The 20,349-nt window shown below is 54.9% G+C and overlaps 1 protein-coding gene across 9 annotated transcripts; it reads left to right on the top strand.

The window, feature by feature from the left end:
- Positions 1-3,608: 3,608 nt before the first annotated feature.
- On the top strand, positions 3,609-16,264 carry RNF207 (ring finger protein 207). Of its 9 annotated transcripts, none has more exons than XM_030913029.1 (18): positions 3,609-3,668; positions 4,253-4,379; positions 4,613-4,803; positions 5,456-5,588; positions 6,983-7,127; positions 7,217-7,298; positions 7,370-7,655; positions 8,036-8,082; positions 8,326-8,398; positions 8,470-8,538; positions 8,970-9,038; positions 9,121-9,218; positions 9,968-10,154; positions 10,335-10,521; positions 10,775-10,840; positions 11,173-11,290; positions 14,940-15,020; positions 15,906-16,264. In XM_030913029.1, exons 3-18 carry the CDS (start codon positions 4,613-4,615, stop codon positions 16,075-16,077), a joined length of 2,004 nt encoding a protein of 667 aa, XP_030768889.1. In that variant the 5' UTR covers positions 3,609-3,668; positions 4,253-4,379; the 3' UTR covers positions 16,078-16,264. The 9 variants fall into 9 exon arrangements, 8 of the variants coding, with proteins under 8 accessions (XP_030768889.1, XP_030768891.1, XP_030768893.1 ...); XM_030913030.1 differs by lacking the exon at positions 3,609-3,668 and adding an exon at positions 3,755-4,049; XM_030913032.1 differs by lacking the exons at positions 3,609-3,668; positions 4,253-4,379 and adding an exon at positions 3,756-4,049 and having other exon boundaries at positions 7,370-7,445; positions 7,530-7,655.
- Positions 16,265-20,349: the final 4,085 nt, after the last annotated feature.

Raw genomic sequence — 20,349 nt, 5'->3', positions numbered from 1 at the left:
ACCTTGACATCCTAGGCTCCAGCTATCCTCCCACCTCAGCCTCCTGAGTAGCTGGGACCACAGGTGTGCAACACCATGCCCAGCTGCATGTTTCATTTTTTTGTTTTGTTTTATTTTGTTTTGTTTTGTAGAGAGTTGGTGTCTCACTATGGCAATGTTGCCCAGGCTGATCTAGAACTCTTGGGCTAAAGCAATCCTCCTGCCTCAGCTTCCCAAAGCACTAGGATTACAGGTGGGAGCCATCACAGGCTCCTTTCGTCCTTATCTACTCTTGATCTTTAGACAAGACCCATGCTCTTCCCTTTAAATATGACTCCCCATGCCAATGTGTGCAGCCTCTAGCCCTCCCTGGACTCCCCACAAGTGCAGCCAGTGGCATCCTTGGCATCTCTAGACTAGTGTCCCGTAGATCACCCTCACCCCCATGAGCCCATTCTCACCTCTTCACCCTCACCCCCACCTCCCCACACTCAAACCCTCATCCGTCACCCCACACCCCCTGCCCTGCCCCCACCTCTCCAGCCTCACCCCCATCCTCCATCCTCACTCCCATCCCATGTTCAGCACCACTCCCCACCCTGAGCTCTTTCATCTGCAACCACATTGATCTTCTAGTCTCTAAATGTCTTCCCATTTCTGGGGCTTTGCACTTGTTCTTGCCTCTGCTTGGAACTTTTCCCAGCTTTTCTTTTTTTTTGTTTTTCTTTTGAGACAGGGTCTTACTCTGTCACCTAGGTGGGACTGCAGAGGTGCAGTGACAGCTCACTGCAGCCTCAACCGCCTGGCTCAAGCAATCCTTCCACCTCAGCCTCTCAAGTAGCTGGGACTACAAGCGGGAGCCACCATACCCAGCTAAGTTTTAGTATTTTTTATAGACAGGGGGAGTCTTGCTATGTTGCCCAAGTTGGTCTCGAACTCCTGGGTTCAAGAGATTCACCCACGCTGGCCTCCCAAAGTGCTGGGATTACGGGTGCGAGCCACTGTGCCCAGCCTTCCCGGCTTTTCTTAATTTCTTAACCTCTGGGGGTCTCAAGCTCAGTTCCCCCTCTCTGCTCGTGGTTACCTAGTGTGGTCCTCAGCTCGAGCCCCTCCCAGCTGCCCTCCATCGCATCATCCTTATTTATTTATTTAATTTTTTAGGTGGAATCTCGCTCTGTCACCCAGGCAGGAGTGCAGTGGCACCATCTCGATTCTACTGCCTCAGCCTCGCAAGAGTAGCTGGGATTACAGGCATGCACCGCTACACCCAGCTAATTTTTTTTTTTTTTTTTTTTTTTTTTGACACAGAGGTCTCACTCTCACTCAGGCTGGAGTGCAATGGCGTGATCTTGGCTCACTGCAACCTCCACCTGCCAGGTTCAAGTAATTCTCCTGCCTCAGCCTCCCGAGTAGCTGGGACTCCAGGTGCGTGCCCCCATGCCTGGCTAATTTTTTGTATTTTTAGTAGAGACAGGGTTTCACCATGCTAGCCAGGCTGGTCTCGAACTCCTGATCTCGTGATCCACCTGCCTCGGTCTCCCAAAGTGCTGGGATAACAGGCATGAGCCACCGCGCCTGGCTAATTTTTGTATGTTTAGTAGGGATGGGGTTTCACCATGTTGGCCAGGTTGGTCTCGAACTCCTGACCTCAGGGTGATCCACCCACCTCAGGTTCCCAAAGCTGGGATTACAGGTATGAGCCATGGCACCTGGCCTATCATCCTTATGATTTTCTTCCAAGCATTTAATGCAGCCTGTCATTATTTGTTTATTTGTGTACTTGATTAACCTTGGCTGGTGTGTTCCCTTCTATGTGCCCATGGTAGATGCTCCATAAATACTAGTTGAACAGATGCAGACATGAATGAATGGATGAACGAAGCACTCGACTCCTACTGGGAAACTAATGCATCATAAGAGTGTTGTCCAGATTAAATGAGTTAATATAAATTAAACAGCTTAGGCCAGGCACAGTGGCTCACGCCTGTAATCCCAGCACTTTGGGAGGCCAAGGCAGGCAGAGTGCTTGAGCCCAGGAGTTGGAGACCAGCCTGGGCAACATGGCAAAATCCCCAATGTGTGCAGCACATTGTACTTTTTATTTTTCTACTAAAAATACAAAAAAAAAAAACAAAAAAAAAGGCTGGATTCAGTGGCTCACACCTGTAATCCTAGCACTTTGGGAGGCCAAGGTGGGCGGATCACCTGAGGTCAGGAGTTCAAGACCAGCCTGGCCAACATGGTGAAACCCCATCTCTACTAAAAATACAAAAAATTACCTGGGCCTGGTGGCGTGCAGCTGTAATCCCAGCTACTCGGGAGGCTAAGGCAGGAGAATCACTTGAACCCGGGAGGCAGAGGTTGCAGTGAGCCGAGATCATGCCACTGCACTCCAGCCTGGGCAACAAGAGCGAAACTCCGTCTCAAAAATAAGAAAAAGAGGCCGGGCGCGGTGGCTCAAGCCTGTAATCCCAGCACTTTGGGAGGCCGAGACGGGCGGATCACGAGGTCAGAAGATCGAGACCATCCTGGCTAACATGGTGAAACCCCGTCTCTACTAAAAAATACAAAAAAAAACTAGCCGGGTGAGGTGGCGGGCGCCTGTAGTCCCAGCTACTCGGGAGGCTGAGGCAGGAGAATGGCGTAAACCCGGGAGGCGGAGCTTGCAGTGAGCTGAGATCCGGCCACTGAACTCCAGCCCGGGCGACAGAGCGAGACTCCGTCTCAAAAAAAAAAAAAAAAATAAAAAAAAAAATAAAATAAAATAAGAAAAAGAAAAAAACAAAATTAGCCAGGCGTGGTGGTGCGCGGCTGTAGTCCCAGCTACTTGGGAGGCTGAAGTGGAAGGAAACGGAGGCTGCAGTGAGATATGATCGCGCCACTGCGCTCCAGCCTGGACGACAGAGATCCTGTCTTAAACAAAACAAAACGAAAACAGCTCAAATATCTCCGAGTTTTTTCTAAGCCTTTATTGAGCACTACTGTGGGTCAGGCTCTGGGCTTGACTTTGTAATTGCAAGAGGGGCAGAAACGGGCTGCTCTTAGGACACTCAGGATAACACAGGCAGGAAGCGAGGGCATGCTGGAGAAAACGCTGGGATCAACACGCATCTGCCAGGCCCAGACGGCAGAGGGGGCACTGCTGGAAAGGCCGGGAGCCTCCCCTCTCAACCTCCCACCCAAACCCATCCCACTTTTGGGAACTTGGCAGGCAATGAGGATGGGGCCTTAATTAAGTGGACGCCCAGTATGTGTATTTCACGGGCATTATTCCACTGGGGCCTCCGCCCATTATCAGGACATCGGTTCTATTTTAACCCAGCGCTGAGGCTCTGAGAGGTCTGTAACATGGCCAAGAGCTCACAACCAGCGAAAGGCAGGGCTAGGATTCCAGGGCGTCTCACTCCGCCTCCCAAGTGCTGGTGGAGGGGCGTCCGCTGCTCTCTGGCGCCCGCAATTGGCCGCCGAGGAAATGCGGCTGCGATGACCTGTTCAGACTCAAATCGGATGGAAGAGCAGGGAATAGCGGCGGTGGGGGTGGGGTCTGGACTTTTTTTTTTTTTTTTTTTTTTGAGACAGAGTCTCGCTCTGTCGCCCAGGCTGGAGTGCAGTGGCGGGATCTCCGCTCACTGCAACCTCCGCCGACCGGGTTCAAGCAGTTCTGTCTCAGCCTCCCAAACGGACTGCAGGTGAGCGGCCACGCCTGGCTAATTTTTGTATTTTTAGTAGATACGGGGTTTCGCCACGTTGGCCAGGCTGGTCTCGATCTCCTGACCTTAAGCGATCTGCCCGCCTCAGCCTCCCAAAGTGCCGGAATTACAGACGTAAGCCACGGCGGCCGCCCCTACACCCTTGAAGGCCCCGCAGCCAAGGTCCTCTGGCCCCGCTCTGCGCGGCGCTCTGGTCTTGGGGCTCGGGACTCTGTTATCCCGGGCAGGGGCCAGTCCGACCCTTTCACCCTTGCCTGGCACCGTCCTTGGAGCCTTGGCGTCCTAGCTTCTCCTCCCCGCGGGCTGGGGATGAAGTAGCCGAGCCAGAACCAGAGCGCAAAGCAGATGGCGAGCGCCGAGGTCGGTTCGGCCCCGCCGGGCGGTAAGGCAGCAGCCACCGTGGGGAAGGTGGATGCCGGAAGGGGCGTCTCCTGCGGGTCATCCAGAGGACACCCGGCGGGGAATTCCGAGGGTGGGAGTGAAGAGAGGTAGGAGAGGCCAGGGCAGAGGGAGGCCCCGCGTAGGATAGGAACCCATCGCCCGGTGCGGGCCTGACCTTCCAGGGCCGGCAACTCCTCGGCAGAGCGGCAGCGCGGGGTCTCAGAGCGCGGCTCGGAGCCGCACTAGGAGCGCTGGACGGTGGGGGAGAAGCTCGGAGGGCGGGTAGCTCCCAGTAAAGCGGCCTAGCGGGTAGGTACAGGGCCCCTCCCCTCGCTAGTCCTCACTGCCTAGTCTCCCTGCGCCGGGGCGCTCCAGGCCCCAGCCCTAACCCGGGCCCTAGCGGCTCCCCACTCCGTGATCTCTGGACGCCCCGTCGGGTCCAGACGCGACAGGGAGGGCGCGGGCGACCGGGCAGAGGGGCTGCGGGAGTTCAAGCGGGGCTCCGTGCGCGCCCCAGCCGCCCGCCTGTGCTGTCCCTGCAGATGTCGGGAGCTATCTTCGGGCCCCTGGAGGGCCCGAGCTCCCTGGACGCCCCGAGCGTCCACCCGCTGGTGTGCCCGCTGTGCCACGTGCAGTACGAGCGCCCGTGTCTTCTGGACTGCTTCCACGACCTCTGCGCCGGCTGTCTGCGTGGCCGCGCGACTGAAGGCCGCCTCACCTGCCCGTTGTGCCAGTAAGTGTCCCAAAGTTCCCAAAGACCCCCCAGACGCCATCCCCGCAGCCCAAGGTTGGCTCTGCCCGAGCTGGGACCCAGGTGCCAGGAGAGTAAGGCTCCAACTTTAGGCAGAACGACTGGGAGATGCTGCACCCAGTCCTTAGCTCTCCTGGCCAGAAGTTGCAGGCTTCAGCCCACTTTATAGATCAGCTTAACTGAGGCCTGGAGATTGCAGTTACTGGCCCAAGACCTCCCATCAAAAGTCAGGAGGTAGGGGTGGAGCTCCAGCACTGGTCAAGACACTCCCAGTAACTCGCTTTGGGTCTTAGAAGTCTTAGGTCCACAAAACCACAGTTACAGTTATGTGGACTCAGGGAACCCAGGAGTGGCTCTGATTTGTCCAATGTTGTGAGAGGATGCTAAGGGGCAGCTTCTGCTTTTGATACTAGGGGCACCAACCCCACTGTCTGCAGGAGTGCCCAGAACTGGGCAAGGGTAGGGACCAGGGCAGGGTGAGCGCTGGCTGTGATATTTATAGCAAACCCCAGAGCTGTGGTGCACCCCACCTCCCAGCACAGCTATTTGTAGCTCCAGCCTGGAATGTGAGGGGTGGGGGTGGGGAGCTTTGGGGAAGGGGTGTCAGAATCTCAGGGCCTGGGCTTCTCTGCAGACACCAGACGGTGGTGAAGGGTCCTAGCGGGCTCCCACCGGTGGACCGGCTGCTGCAGTTCCTGGTGGACAGCTCGGGGGATGGCGTGGAGGCGGTGCGCTGTGCCAACTGTGACCTGGAGTGCAGCGAGCAGGCAGGGGCGGCGGGGCGGGCGGGTGAGGAGTAGAGGGTACCAGGTTACATAGTCCCCAGTGCTTGCACATGCACCCAGCATATCTTCAGAGGATGACTTGGCAGTGGATTCTCCAGCACCTCCCTAGGGCATGTTGGCCCCGAATGTGAACCCCTTTATACCAGTGGGGAGACTGAGGTCCAGAACAAGGGACTTGAGCCAGTGTCCAGACAGTGGCAGAAGCTAAGGCCATTCGATCTGGGGAGAACTCACTGATCCCCAATTCAGGGTGGAGTTGTGGACCTGCACAGGAAAGGCAGTCCAGTTTGCAGGCCTGGGCTGACCCTGAAGGGCCTCTGCTACCCAAGTGGCATAGAAGCAGCTACAGCCCAGGGGAGGTGGGGACAGCATGCTGTTCCCTCTGGGCTGTAAAGGGCACGGGGGACTCTGGCCTGTGGAGGCCGGAAAATGTATCGGGAATCCCAGGAGGACGGCCCGACTGGGGCAAAAGCTCCAGCCTTCTGGGCAAGTGCTGAGAAATGTGTGACCCAGAGGTACAGAGAGGATTAGCAGGAGGTAGGAACTGCAGGTAGGGCCTGTTATGTCAACCATTGCATGTGTCCATACCAGGGCTGCAAGCCAAGCCCTAGACTCCAGCCCTGGGTCTGGCTTGGAGACGAGAACCTTAAAGCTCTCACTGCTCTTCCCCTCCCCCGCTCAGGTGTGACTCCAGACTGCCAGGGTGTTCACCACCTTTTGGCCACTACTGAGTGTGCCAGGAGGGCCGTGACAGGCCTTCACACCCCTTTTGTTGCAGGTAAAAATATATATATATATTTATTTTATTTTATTTTTTTTGAGACGGAGTCTTGCTTTATTGCCCAGGCTGGAATGCAGTGGCGCCAACTTGACTCACTGCAACCTCCGCCTCCCGGGTTCAAGTGATTCTTCTGCCTCAGCCTCCTGAGGAGCTGGGACTTCAGGCACCCGCCACCATGCCCGGCTAATTTTTGTATTTTTATTAGAGACAGAGTTTCGCCATGTTGGCCAGGCTGATCTCCGAGCTCCTGACCTCAGGTGATCCGCCCACCTCGGCCTCCCAAATTGTTGGGATTACAAGCGTGAGCCACCGCACCCCGCCTCGGTGAAATGTTTTATAAAGGCAGTTTCTGCCCTCTCCTCCTGTCCCCCACCCCACTCCACGGACCTACTTAATCAGCCTCTGAGCAGCAGTGCCCTCATCTGTAAACCGGGTATATCAGAGCGCCAAGTGCCTAGATTACAGGAAAGGGCTGCGTTTAGCCGCGCACTCCGCCACGGCTGGGACAAACACACGCAATGACACCCGGCGGCTGCGGTTCCCGCGCCGGCCGCGGTCGGGCTCTGGCGCTCCTGAGCCCGCGCTCGGCCCGCAGGACGTGGAGACCACGTACTTCTGCAACACGTGCGGACAGCCCCTGTGCGCGCGCTGCCGCGATGAGACGCACCGAGCACGCATGTTCGCGCGCCACGACATCGTGGCCCTGGGTCAGCGAAGCCGCGACGTGCCCCAGAAGTGCAGTGAGTGAGGCTTGCGGGACCAAGGACCTGGAGGTGGGAACAGGGCGGGCACTGCCCGGAGCCCTCACCACCGCCCGCTGCCCCCGCAGCGCTGCACGCAGAGCCCTACCTCCTGTTCTCCACCGACAAGAAGTTGCTGTTGTGCATCCGTTGCTTCCGCGACATGCAGGGGTGCGTAGAGGGGGCGCGAGGGGAGGAGGCTGGGGGCGGCCGGAGCGGGCCTCACCCGCCGCCAACCTCAGGGAGAGCCGGGCGCACTGCGTGGACCTGGAATCGGCTTACGTGCAGGGCTGCGAGCGGCTGGAGCAGGCGGTGCTGGTGAGCGCAGGGGTCTGGCGCGCGGGGGCGGGGGTGTGGGGCCGCGCGGCGGCGCTCGCGAGCCTGACCCCGCCCTGTCCCCAGGCCGTGAAGGCCCTGCAGACGGCCACGCGGGAGGCCATCGCGCTGCTGCAGGCCATGGTGGAGGAGGTGCGGCACAGCGCTGCCGAGGAGGAGAACGCTATCCACGCCCTCTTCGGCAGCATGCAGGTGAGGGATGGGGTTGGGGAATAAACGACCCAGCGGGGAACTGGCGACACAGGGCCAGTCCCTAGGCCTTGTGGATTTCCAGTGTAGTGGGGCAGCAGGCCTTGCACCAAGCACTTTCCTGGAGTTGCTAGGACAACTGGGAGGGGAAACCAGGGCCTGCTCCAGGCTGGTGGTGGGGATGTGAGGTGGTCAGTGAAGGACTTCCCTGGGGAGGTGACATTTAAGGTGAGAGGACCCAAGCCCTCAGGCAGTGGATGCAGGGCTGGTAGGTTGGAGAACTACCTAGCGTAACCAGCAGGTGGCGGGGGTCCGGGGGTAGGCATGGTGGGAGGTGGCAGGGCTGGGGCACAAATCAAGAGCATGCTCGCCATCTCTCCCAGGAGAGGCTGGCAGAGAGGAAAGAAGTGCTGCTGCAGGCTGTGCAGAGGTGAGTTGTGGGGAGGAGGGCTTGCTTCCCTTGAAACCCCTTGGCCTCCATGCCCTCAGCTCCGAACCTGGGCATTCCACCCTGAGGAGCGAGACATCCGAATGTCCTCCCAGCTAAGGAGGGCAGCATGGCTCAGCGTGCAGAGAAGGGGTTCAGGGACGAACATGTGAAGATGGCTGGGGGGATGGAACTGCCCGTCCCTGCTCCTGGCCCCCTGGAGACCAGGCAGCCCCCTTCCCCCAGCCAATATGAAGAGAAGAACAAGGCCTTCAAGGAGCAGCTCTCTCACTTGGCCACCTTGCTGCCCACCCTGCAGGTACAGGGAGCTTGGGGTGCAGTTGGGTCCCTCCTCCCCAGCCAGGCACTGAGCAGCGTCTCCTCCCCCAGGTCCACCTGGTCATCTGTTCCTCCTTCCTCAGCTTGGCCAACAAGGCTGAGTTCCTGGACCTGGGCTATGTGAGTCTCCTCTGCTCCTGCAGATGCCCCCTCCCCACCAGGAGCCCACCCTGTAGACCAAAGCCACCAACTCAGGAGTGGGCAGCCTGTCACCTGGAGCCTGGTCCAGGGGTCTCGGGACTGACCCCCTCCCAACTCCATCATCTGCAAACCAGTTAGGGCCACTGTTACAAGGACAGTGAAGCCAGGAAGGGGGCATGAGCCTCCGGTCCCCCATGGGGTGGAGTGACCACTGGAGTCCAGCTGCCCCCTCTCCTATGGATTTGCGGATGGGGTGGGGGGTTTGTCTGGATGAGTCCCAGAAGAGGGCTGGCACCGCTAAGGGACACCAAGTCAAGTGCCAAAGACAGATGTGTTTCGCCTCCATCTCCCCTCTTCCTGCCCCCGGCTGCCACACCTCCACCGGCCTGAGGCCCTCCTCACTACCACAGGAGCTGATGGAGAGGCTGCAGGGCATCGTCACACGGCCGTACCGCCTAAGGCCTGTGCGGAGCAGCAAGGTGTGCAGTGGCCTGGGTGGGCCAGGGTCGGGGGCCCCGCAGGGCAGTGGAGGCCACCTCATGACCCCATCCTGCTGCACAGATTGCCAGTGACCACCGAGCTGAGTTTGCACGCTGCCTGGAGCCGCTGCTGCTGCTGGGGACACGTCGGGTGGCAGCTGCTGCAAGTGGTGCTAACACGTGAGCGGCAACTGGGGAGGCCAGGCACAAGGTCCCCGACACTGAGGTGTGGGGGAGGGTGGGTGCTGAGAGGCCAGATCACCAGGGAAAAGCCACGTGCCACCCTTCCTTCCTCCATCCTTAGCTCGACACCCTCCCAGTACAGTGTCTGGGCACAGGGGGTGGCCAGGGCGAGTCCACTAAGTAGGGGAGCAGGAAGCCCTGGATCTGAAGTCCATGGCAGACCTGACTCGGAGCTCCGCTAAAGGAGAAGGGGAGGACTCAGGCCCCCAACCGCCACTGCAGCCTCCCCTGGGGTGGGGCACCTGGGGCTGGGCTGACCGCCTCCTAGGTGGCCTGAAGTCATAGGGGGCCTGATTCCTGGACTCATCTGGGGAGGAGTTAGGAGAAATGCTGAAACGGCATGTGTGTGCCCAGGGGCCCCAAAGACTAAGAGAGACTGGGCCCACACTTCCTGTGTCCAGCATAGAAGTGAACACACCGCTCACTCAGTCCTAGCCCTGGCAGCATTCCGATGGACTTGCTCTTGGCCCCACACCCTGGAACCCACTCCAGGGACTTTAAAAAATAGATGTGGATGTCCGGGTGAGGCCTTGCCGCAGGCTTTTCAAAGCTCCTGGTGGCTCTGCTGTGCTCCAGGTGGTGGAGAGGGCTGTGAGAGCCCCGAACAGTCCAGGGGGCTGCCCTGGGAGGCCAGGGGAGGGGCAGACTTCTGCACCCCCCTGCATCCACACTGGCTCTCTCCCCAGGCTGGCAGGGGGCTTAGGCCCCAAGGTGCTGATGGGGCCCCACTGCCCCTCCCCAGTAGGAAAGATGTCCGGGTCACCCGTCCAAAAGCCTACGCTGCACCGGTCCATCAGCACCAAGGTGCTGCTGGCAGAGGGCAAGAACACGCCCTTCACAGAGCACTGCCGCCACTATGAGGACTCCTACAGGGTGAGGGGGCAGGGATCTGGGGGGGGGGAGGGGAAATGTCCTAACCCACTCCTCCCCAAGGTACGCTCAGGGAAATCGAGTTGTCCCAGCTGCTGAACCTGGGAGCCATTCCTCCACCAAGACCCTGGCAGTAAAAACAGCCTAGGATGACCCACGCTCTCACACAGCCTCTCTGTGAAGCATCTGCAGGCGGAGATGCAGAGCCTAAAGGACCAGGTACAGGAGCTGCACCGAGACCTCACCAAGCACCACTCGCTCATCAAGGCGGAGATCATGGGAGACGTCCTGAGCAAGTCCCTGCAACTGGACATGCAGATCGCCTCGGAGCACACCTCCTTAGAGGGCATGAGGGTCAGTCTTCCAGGAGGTAGCCTTCCCAAGGACTCTTAACTCCAGTCCCACCTGTCAGGGGACACCTGGGCTACCCCAAGACAGTAAGCAGGGAAAGAGGACCTGGCTTGTGCCCTACAGGACTCTCATGTGGCAGGGTCTGGAACCTGGGAGTCTTTGCTGCTTGGAATCACGTGGACCTGGCTGGGGGGTGCTTTGTAGATCTGAGTAGCTAGAGATAGCAGAGCCAGCACTGTAAATTCCAGCTCACTGCCACATCCAATGTCCAGCTTTTCTCTTTCAGATTTGGGAGGAATCCTATCAGCAAGTGGCTAATGAGCAGGAGATTTATGAAGGTTCCAGGAAGTTGGCTGCTGCGTGAACCCCCTGTCCCCGAGCTAACCCACATGCTAGCAGGGGAGGAAGTCAGGGTCGGCCACTAACCAGATGCAAATACCCACACTCCTCACCTTAGCGTTTGACTGTGCCTCCTGGCTGCTAACCAGCCCCAAATGATGCATGTGGGGTCAGGACTCATTGAATAGAATGCCCCCACCAAGTGCCTCACTCTTTAATTAGAAGTCATCATGGAAATGGTCCGGATATTTAGATGGTGGCTAGCTTGAGTAAAAACCTGAAGCCATGTGCTTCAGGATTAAGACCCCATGCTCTGGCCTTGGCCCCACAGCCCAGCTCCATGACCTTCTCCAGCTGAGGCAGGAGAATGCCTACCTGACCACCATCACCAAGCAGATCACGCCCTACGTCCGCTCCATTGCCAAGGTGAAGGAGCGGCTGGAGCCCAGGTGAGGCCAAGAGGTGTTCCCAGGGCCACTGAGACTCTTCAGAGTGTGCTTGGGGACTGGGTGCGGTGGCTCACACCTGTAATCCTAGCACTTTGGGAGGCTGAGGTGGGCAGATTACCTGAGGTCAGCAGTTCCAGACCAGACTGGCCAACATGGTGGAACCCCATCTCTACTAAAAATAAAAAAAATTAGTCATGCATGGTGGCTCATGCCTGTAATCCCAGCTACTGGGGAGGCTGAGCCATGAGAATCGCTTGAACCTGGGAGGTGGAGGCAGAGGTTGCAGTGAGTTGAGATCACACTACTGCATTACAGCCTGGGCGACACGGTGAGACCTTGTCTCAAAAAAAAAAAAAAAATGCGTGGGAAAGGTGCCACACCCACAGGACCCCATTCAGGGAAGTCAGCTGGCCAGGTCATGCGGGTTCAGCTGGGGCATCTGGTCGGACCAGGTGCCGGACATTTGCAAAAGCGTAGTCACAGTGAGTGGGCTGCTCTGAGTTTCTGCTTTTAGGATCATAGTTGGTCCCTCCAACCCTCAAGAGTAGGTCAAAGCAGAAGGCACTTCCTAAGGGTGTCACGAGGGTCCTGCTGGGCTGATCCACGCGACAGGACGTGGAGGAGAGGGCAGGAACTTCATCAATGTAAGACAGGCCAAGTCTGTGCAGAGTTCTGACCAGGGTCTCTCAGCACTGTACTCAGGCATCAACGGGGTTCCAGTGTCAGAGGGATCTTGGTGGCAAGTCTTCAGTGTTCCCGTCTCTGAGTCACTGGGCCCCAGGGTAGACTGGTTGCCCTGTAGGTCTAGGGAATGACTGGAACCTGGGCTCTCCCTTCACCACCCATGTGGTGACGTGCCTGTCAGGTTTTGGGGGAGCCCACCTCCTGGTAACTTCTTGAGAAAGAGTGCGAAGGAGGTGCGTGTTTAGGGGTAGCATGGGTCTGACAATGCCTCCATTCTAGCTTCACACCTGACAGTTTCACTGGGTATCAAATTCTAGATTGGAAATTCTAGATTGGGAAGAATTCTCCTTCAAAGGCATTGCTCTCTCGCTCTCTTATCTTCTAGCTTCCATGGTTGTTGTTCATGAAGTCTGAAGGCGCTCAGACTCCTAACCTTGTAATGCGACCTACTAATTCTCTGTGGAAGCTTGTAAAATCTTCTCTTTGCTCCCAGTGTTCTCAGATTTCACTTTGGTGAGAGTCTATTTCCATCCATTAGGTTGGATACTGGCAGGCCCTTTCAATCTGAAAATTCATGCTCTTCAGTTCTGGCATATTTCTTTTTTCTTTCTTTCTTTTTGAGATGGAGTCTCGCTCTGTCGCCGAGGCTGGAGTGCAGTGGCATGATCTTGGCTCACTGCAACCTTCGCCTCCGGGGTTCAAATGATTCTCCTGCCTCAGCCTCCCAAGTAGCTGGGATTACAGGTGCGTGCCAACACACCTTGCTAATTTTTTTTTTCCTTTTTTTTTTTTTACACCTTGCTAATTTTTGTATTTTTAGTAGAGATGGAGTTTTGGCAAGTTCGCCAGGCTGGAATATTTCTTTTTTTTCTTTTTTTTTTTGAGACGGAGTCTCGCTCTGTCGCCCAGGCTAGAGTGCAGTGGCGTGATCTTGGCTCACTGCAAGCTCCGCCTCCCAGGTTCACGCCATTCTCCTGCCTCATCCTCCCGAGTAGCTGGGACCACAGGCGCCCGCTACCGCGCCCAGCTAATTTTTTGTATTTTTTTTTTTTTTTTTTTTTTTTTTGAGACGGAGTCTTGCTCTGCCACCCAGACTGGAGTGCAGTGGCCGGCTCTCAGCTCACTGCAAGCTCCGCCTCCCGGGTTCACGCCATTCTCCTGTCTCAGCCTCCCTGAGTAGCTGGGACTACAGGCGCCCGCCTCGTCGCCCGGCTAGTTTTTTGTATTTTTTAGTAGAGACGGGGTTTCACCGTATTAGCCAGGATGGTCTCGATCTCCTGACCTCGTGATCCGCCCGTCTCGGCCTCCCAAAGTGCTGGGATTACAGGCTTGAGCCACCGCGCCCGGCCTTTTTGTATTTTTAATAAAGACAGCATTTCACCGTGTTTGCCAGGATGGTCTCGATCTCCTGACCTTGTGATCAGCCCACCTAGGCTTCCCAAAGTGCTGGGATTACAGGTGTGAGCCACTGTACCTGGCCTTTTTTTTGTATTTTAGTAGAGACAGGGGTTTCACTATGTTGGCCAGGATGGTCTTGATCTCCTGACCTTGTGATCCATCCGCCTTGCCCTCCCAAAGTGCTGGGATTATAGGCATGAGCCACTGCTCCCGGCCTCTTTTTCAATTTGTTGATTTCTTCACTTTTTCTTTTTGGAATTCCTGTTGTTGGATATTGGCTCCCCTGGGCTGGCCCTCTAATTTACCTTTTCTGTCCCATTTCCCTTTTTTTTTTTTTTGGATGGAGTTTCACTCTTGTTGCCCAGGCTGGAGAGAAATGGTGCGATCTTGGCTCACTGCAACCTCCGCCTACTTGGTTCAAGCTATTCTCCTGCCTTAGCCTCCTGAGCAGGTGGGATTACAGGCTTGTGTCACCACACCCGGCTAATTTTGTATTTTTAGTAAAGACGGGGTTTCTCCATGTTGGTCAGGCTGGTCTTGAACTCCCGACCTCAGGTGATCTGCCCTCCTCGGCCTCCCAAAGTGCTGGGATTACAGGTGTGAGCCCCCGCGCCCGGCCCTTTTTTTTTTTTTGAGATGGGGTCTTGCCATGTTACCCAAGCTGGTTTTGAAATTCCTGGTCTCAAGTGATCCTCCCGCCTCAGCCTCCCAAAGTGCTGGGATTCCAGGCGTGAGCCACCGTGCCAGGCCTCTTTATCTTCCATTAAGTAGTTCATTTCTGCTATCTTGTTTTGCATTTCCAACAGCTCCTTCTGTACCTGTTTCTTTTGATGGTATCCTGTTGTTTCATGGACGCAGTATCTTACCCCTGTGAGGCCGACGGTTTTTTTCCTTTTGGAAATTTTCTGCCTGAAGTGTTTCCTCCCAGTTGCTTTTTGCTTGTGAAGGTCTTTGTTTGTTTGAGACAGTCTCGCTCTGTCGCCCAGGCTGGAGTGGAATGGTGTCAATCTCAGCTCACTGCAGCCTCCACCTCCCACGTTCAATCGATTCTTGTGCCTCAGCCTCCAGAGTAGCTGGGATTACAGGTGTGCACCACCACGCCCTCTAAGCTTGTGTAGGTTTCTGTCTTCCAGGCTGAAGGTTTTTCTCAGATGTCAGGTTACCCCTTGAGCATCTGCTCATATTAGCAGCGGGGCAGGGTTGGAGCCATGAGGCAGATTGGAAGCTCTGAGCACAAGGGTGGTACACTTGCAGAGGCCTTCCCCACTCCACCTGGATTAAGGCAGGTCCCCCTGGCGCCCTGCACCACACACCCTTCCCTCCCTCAGCGTGTCTGCCCCGACCAGTACACAGCTTCCATGAGGGCAGGGCCTGACCTCTCGTGCACACCATGCAGGCCTGGCCCTCGCCAACCGCTGGACCTTAGTAAATATTTGAGGAGCAAAAGAATGAAACGCTAGGTGGGTGCATGAGTGGTGGCAGAGTTTGGTTCTGAGGTTTCTGAGCTTAAGGCCGTGCAGCAGCTGGCTCTGCTCCCTTGAGATTCTGGTGCCCACTCTCTTGCCAGGTTTCAGGCACCCGTGGATGAGCAGTCAGAGTGTCTACAAAACACGCACGACGACAGCAGGAACAGCGCAGCCTCAGCCAGGTAAAGCGAGTCTTTTCACCAGAGAGTGGGCACGTGATGTGGCTTCTGAGGCCAACAGGATGACAAAGGAAACTCCAGGCTTTTCCCCTTTGGCTCCAGCTCTGGGACCCTGCTTGGGCCTCTTTGTAAAACTAGGGGTCAGAGAGGCTCCCAGCCCGGATGAGTAACTTAAACAAGGGACCTCATAGATAAAATAGGTGTTACTTTGATAGACAGGACCCCATTTTACCATTATAAACAGCCGTGGCTGCTGCCTGCGTCCAGTTTCACCACTAGGAGCTGCACATGCTGACGCTAGGGGACTCGGGTCACTGAAACAGGAAAATGACCGAGGACTGTTCCCCAGAGCCACAGTGTGCACCCCAATACCTGCCAGAGGAAGAGACGGCTGTGCAGTAACACCTACGACACAGTCACAGGCTGATCTTTGTGTATTTTGCACTCAGGAAGACGTACTCAGTCACAGGGCAGAGGACAGCACTGTAGAATCAGAACTGGAAGAGCCTAGGGGTGTACAGAAGGTTGCTGAAGTGGCCAGAGTCACAACATGGCTGGTGATAGAGCAGAGTCTGGCCCCAGCCTCCCCTGCACAGCTGCCATTTATTAGCTCAGATGCTTCCAAATTCAAAATGCAATGTCACCAGAAACCACTGACACAGCCTGATGGTTCAACAACTCATAGCCATCCCCTGGGGACCGGCTCCTACTCAGAAGTCGACAAGATCCTTTCGGAGACAGAGCCTTCCTGGTTCTGAAGGCATGGTCACTCACTGAGGCCTTCCAGGAAGACGTTCCATTCTGAGAGCTTTGGCCCAAGTGGGTTTTAGTGCAGGGATACGGTGAAATGGGGGAGTGGGCTGGGCTCACATGACGCTGTCCCTTTAGGAATAACCCAGGAAGTGTCCCGGAAAAGAGAGAGAAGACGTCAGAGCCTAAAGGAAACAGCTGGGCTCCGAACGGCCTCTCGGAAGAGCCTCTACTCAAAAATAAGGATCATCACAGATCCAAACAGAAAAACAGGGGTGACATCCCCACATGGAGGGAACACCTGACTTAGCAAATGGGACAGGTCCCCAGGATCAGGCTCTTAGAGCAGGCACAAGACTGGGACACTGGTGAGAAGGTTGTTCCCATGGTTTTTAAAATTTTTTTTTTGAGACTGAGTTTCACTCTTTGTTGCCCAGGCTAGAGTGTAATGGCGCAATCTCAGCTCCCTGCAACCTCCGTCTCCTGGGTTCAAGCGATTCTCCTGCCACAGCCTCTCTAGTAGCTGGGATTACAGGTGCCTGCCACCATGCCCAGCTAATTTTTTTTGTATTTTTAGTAGAGATGGGGTTTCACCATGTTGGCCAAGCTGGTCTCGAACTCCAGACCTCAGGTGATCCATCTGTCTCAGCCTCCCAAAGTGCTGGGATTACAGGGGTGAGCCACCGTGCCTGGCCAATTTTTTTTTTTTTTTTTTTTTTTTTTTTTAAGACAGAATTTCACTTTGTTGCCCAGGCTGGAGTGCAGTGGCACAATCTCTGGCTCTCCACAACCTCCGCCTCCCGGGTTCAAGCGATTCTCCTGCCTCAGCCTCCCGAGTAGCTGGGATTACAGGCATGTGCCACCACTCCCGGCTAATTTTTTGTATTTTTAGTAGAGACGGGGCTTCTCCATGTTGGTCAGGCTGTTCTCGAACTCCCGACCTCAGGTGATCCGCCCACCTTGGCCTCCGAAAGTGCTGGGATTACAGGGATGAGCCACCATGCCCGGCTGTTTATTTCTTTAAAAGGTAATCATTTGTCAATAAAAAAACCCAGAGACTCTGACAGGCCATAATTTCAGGTTCTTTGGCTTGGGCAGTTTTGCTTTTCCCCATGTTTGCATGGTACGAAGTCTTCGTCCTTGTCACAGTAGCTTGGGATGACTCCCAGTCCACATGGAAAACATCAGGGAGTGGCCATCCAGCGAGAAATCCCTCGCTTGTTCCACACCTACACACCAAGCATCTGTGTGTTAGACCCTGTGCTGGGCAGTGTGGTCCGTCGGGGTGTGCCAGTTTGAGTTTTAGGTAACAAGATCCCACTGTTAACCTGGTGCTACTGGAAAGTTCCACCCAGTAATCTAAGCAGTGACTCACGGAAGGATAAGGAACCTTTGCTCCAGCTTCTCTCCCTTTCCAGCAAGGGCAGAGCTCCTAAAGCCAGGGGTTAGCACCTGGCCAGCTTACGTAGCAGATGGTCTCAGTGACTTCACTGCTTTCCCAAACTCCTGCAGCCCTCCTGTGTCCACCTTCCGTTGATAGCAAAGCACTGGGTAGCAGCAACCTTTTTTCTAGTAGTTTTTTCCAAGCAGTTTTCCATTTCTCCACAGTACCCTTTCCATTTAGAGGAGCTTAATAACTGCTTGTTAAAAATTAACCCATGTGACCTAAACTTTTAAAAGTTTTTGTGGAAAAACGATGCCCAGATAGTCACATTTAAGCAAATATCCAGCTTGATTCAGTGATTAACAGTAAATGGGTCTACATGCTAACATAGCAGCACATTAAACACATAACACATCACTCGCATCAACGTCCACTGCCCCTGCACCTGCTACTTCAGGGCACTGAGGCTCCCGTTCCAAGCCCTTACAAACCTATGTGGTGGCCTGTAGGGCAAAAGGAATTATCATTACAACTGGTTAGAGGTAGGAATTCAGAAAGAAATTGAGGAGGCAAAACACATGTGGTTTGAGGCTGAAGGCTTAAGACGCTTCTTACCCAGGAGTGGCCTCAGAGTTTCACATCCCACACAATCACACTGTGGTTGAGTGAAATCAAGTGCAGTTTTATTTAAGAACTGGAAAGAATAATCAGTATCTGTGAAAGAAAATCCAATTTAGAATATTTAAATAAACATTTCTGTATGTAAAAAGAAGAGTAGAATAATTACTCCATTAAGTTCCTCTCCTTGCAATGGGATAGGCTGCCTCTACTGCAGATGGCTGTCTTCCAAACCCATGACAAGTGCCACGTCTTCTGCAGCAGTGGCCCAGAGAGTAAGCACTTCCCAGTAAGACAGAGAGGTCGAGGTCTTCTAACCCTGCCAAACCACGACAAAAGCAAACTATGGTGGGCAAGCCCAACTACCTAAGGCAGGAAGAAAGTGCAGCGAAGGGACAGTGGTGTGCTGTGCCTATCGTGGGGGTACTCCTAGCAGCCAGCTGTGGCCGAGACCTTACCAAGCCTGATCGGCTAATGCAGCTTCCTGGTTTAGGAATGTTTCCCCTGGTCATACCAATCCCCCAGGTTGGTAAATGAACAGAAGGGATGAATAAAGCCTACTTTTTAGGCTCAAGGAGGAGCTTGCACCAACAAAGCGGTGGCAGGTGCGCTGCTGCCTTGTTTTCTGTCCTAAGAGGCTCACCTCGCGACCTCTTCTGTAAACTGCCACTCAGCAGCGGCCTGCAAGCCCTCATGAAAGACTTCACGTTGTGCTATTTCCAAGTAGCTTTGTTCTGAGCATTACCTATTTTCCACTTAAGAATCTCCACTTTAAAACCTGCAATGGAAAAATAAATCTCTTGACAGTTTTTTAAATTGAGAAAATTGGTGATGTGGCCTTTACCGCATTAACCTGATTCTCTGCGGGCCCTGCCACTGCTAAATTTATAAAGCTAAAAATAATCTCAAGATCACAGAACTAAAAAGAAGTCAATCACTTACCAAATCCTGCCCTTAAGGAGTTCATCTTGGCCAGGCGTGGTGGCTCACGCCTATAATCCCAGCACTTTGGGAGGCCGAGGCAGGCAGATCATGAGGTCAGAAGTTCGAGACCAGCCTGGCCAAGATGGTAAAACTCCGTCTCTACTAAAAATACAAAAAACTACCCGGGCATGGTGGCACATGCCTGTAATCCCAGCTACTTGGGAGGCTGAGGCAGGAGAATCGCTTGAACTCGGGAGGCAGAGGTTGCAGTGAGTGGAGATAATGCCATTCCACTGGGTGACAATGTGAGACTCCGTCTCGAAAAAAAAGCCGGCCATGGTGTCTTAAGCCTGTAATCCCAGCTACTCAGGAGGCTGAGGCAGGAAAATCGCTTGAACCTGGGAGGCAGAGATTGTGGTGAGCCGAGATGGTGCCACTGCACTCTAGCCTCCAGTCTGTGCCACACAGCAAGACCCCGTCTAAAAAAAAAAAAAAGGAGTTCATCTTTTATCCCTAAGTAATTGCTGACTGCTGCCCTGGGATTATAAAGAGGGTGGGAATGTTCTCTCACCATCCCTACCCCTGGAATTCTTCTCTCAAGCAGAATACAATGTCAGGTTTTCCCTGGTGTCAGGCAGCATTTCACCGTGAAACCCTGAGACCTGCCTCCTGGGCTCCTTCCAGCTGGTGGGCATGGCATGAAGGTGGACTTTCTGGGTTCTGGCAGATGGAGGATGGCATGAAATGCCAACACTGTCAGCTTACCATCCACAAGGCCAGCGCTGCCAACAGCTGCCCTACACCTATCAACAAGACAACTCCATTCCAATGGGAATGGAGGCTGGGCCCGCCCTACTTAGAGCAGGGGAAAGAACTTCCCCTCAAAGAGCCGGGGCGGGCTGCCAGAATCTAACTACATCCTCTCCCAGTTTGCAGTTCTAGGAAGTGGAATTTGCTGCCCTAGGTGTGGTCTAAAGGACAAGTTTAGAAATGATTCAACTCAAGCTCCCAAACTGAGTGACTGCCAGTCAATGTCCCACTGGGGATCATTCAGTCACTCCAGAGAAATTTTTTTTTTTTTTTTTTGAGACGGAGTCAAGCTCTGTGGCCCAGGCTGGAGTGCAGTGGCCGGATCTCAGCTCACTGCAAGCTCCGCCTCCCGGGTTTAAGCCATTCTCCTGCCTCAGCCTCCCGAGTAGCTGGGACTACAGGAGCCCACTACCTTGCCCGGCTAGTTTTTTGTATTTTTTTAGCCGAGATGGGGTTTCACCGTGTTAGCCAGGTTGGTCTCGATCTCTTGACCTCGCGATCCGCCCGTCTCGGCCTCCCAAAGTGCTGGGATTACAGGCTTGAGCCAGCGCACCCGGCCGAGAAATTTTTTTTTTTTTTTTTTTTTTGAGACGGAGTCTCGCTCAGTCGCCCAGGTTGGAGTGCAGTGGCGCGATCCCGGCTCACTGCAAGCTCCGCCTCCCAGGTTCACGCCATTCTCCTGCCTCAGCCTCCCAAGTAGCTGGGACTACAAGCGCTTGCCGCCACGCCCGGCTAATTTTTTTGCATTTTTAGTAGAGACGGGGTTTCACCATGTTAGCCAGGATGGTCTCGATCTCCTGACCTTGTGATCCGCCCGTCTCGGCCTCCCAAAGTGCTGGGATTACA

The sequence above is a fragment of the Rhinopithecus roxellana genome, chromosome 12, assembly GCF_007565055.1.
Source record: "Rhinopithecus roxellana isolate Shanxi Qingling chromosome 12, ASM756505v1, whole genome shotgun sequence".
Lineage (NCBI taxonomy): Eukaryota > Metazoa > Chordata > Mammalia > Primates > Cercopithecidae > Rhinopithecus > Rhinopithecus roxellana.
The sequence above is the reverse complement of the archived record's forward strand: the minus strand, read 5'-3'. Positions and strand labels throughout refer to the sequence as shown.

What these genes read in the sequence shown, in the direction of transcription:
- RNF207 (XM_030913028.1), top strand. An exon ending in CTCACCTGCCCGTTGTGCCA is followed by an intron (nt 4,804 to 5,455) that starts GTAAGTGTCCCA and finishes GCTTCTCTGCAG; the next exon opens with ACACCAGACGGTGGTGAAGG. An exon ending in AGTTCCTGGACCTGGGCTAT is followed by an intron (nt 8,539 to 8,969) that starts GTGAGTCTCCTC and finishes TCACTACCACAG; the next exon opens with GAGCTGATGGAGAGGCTGCA.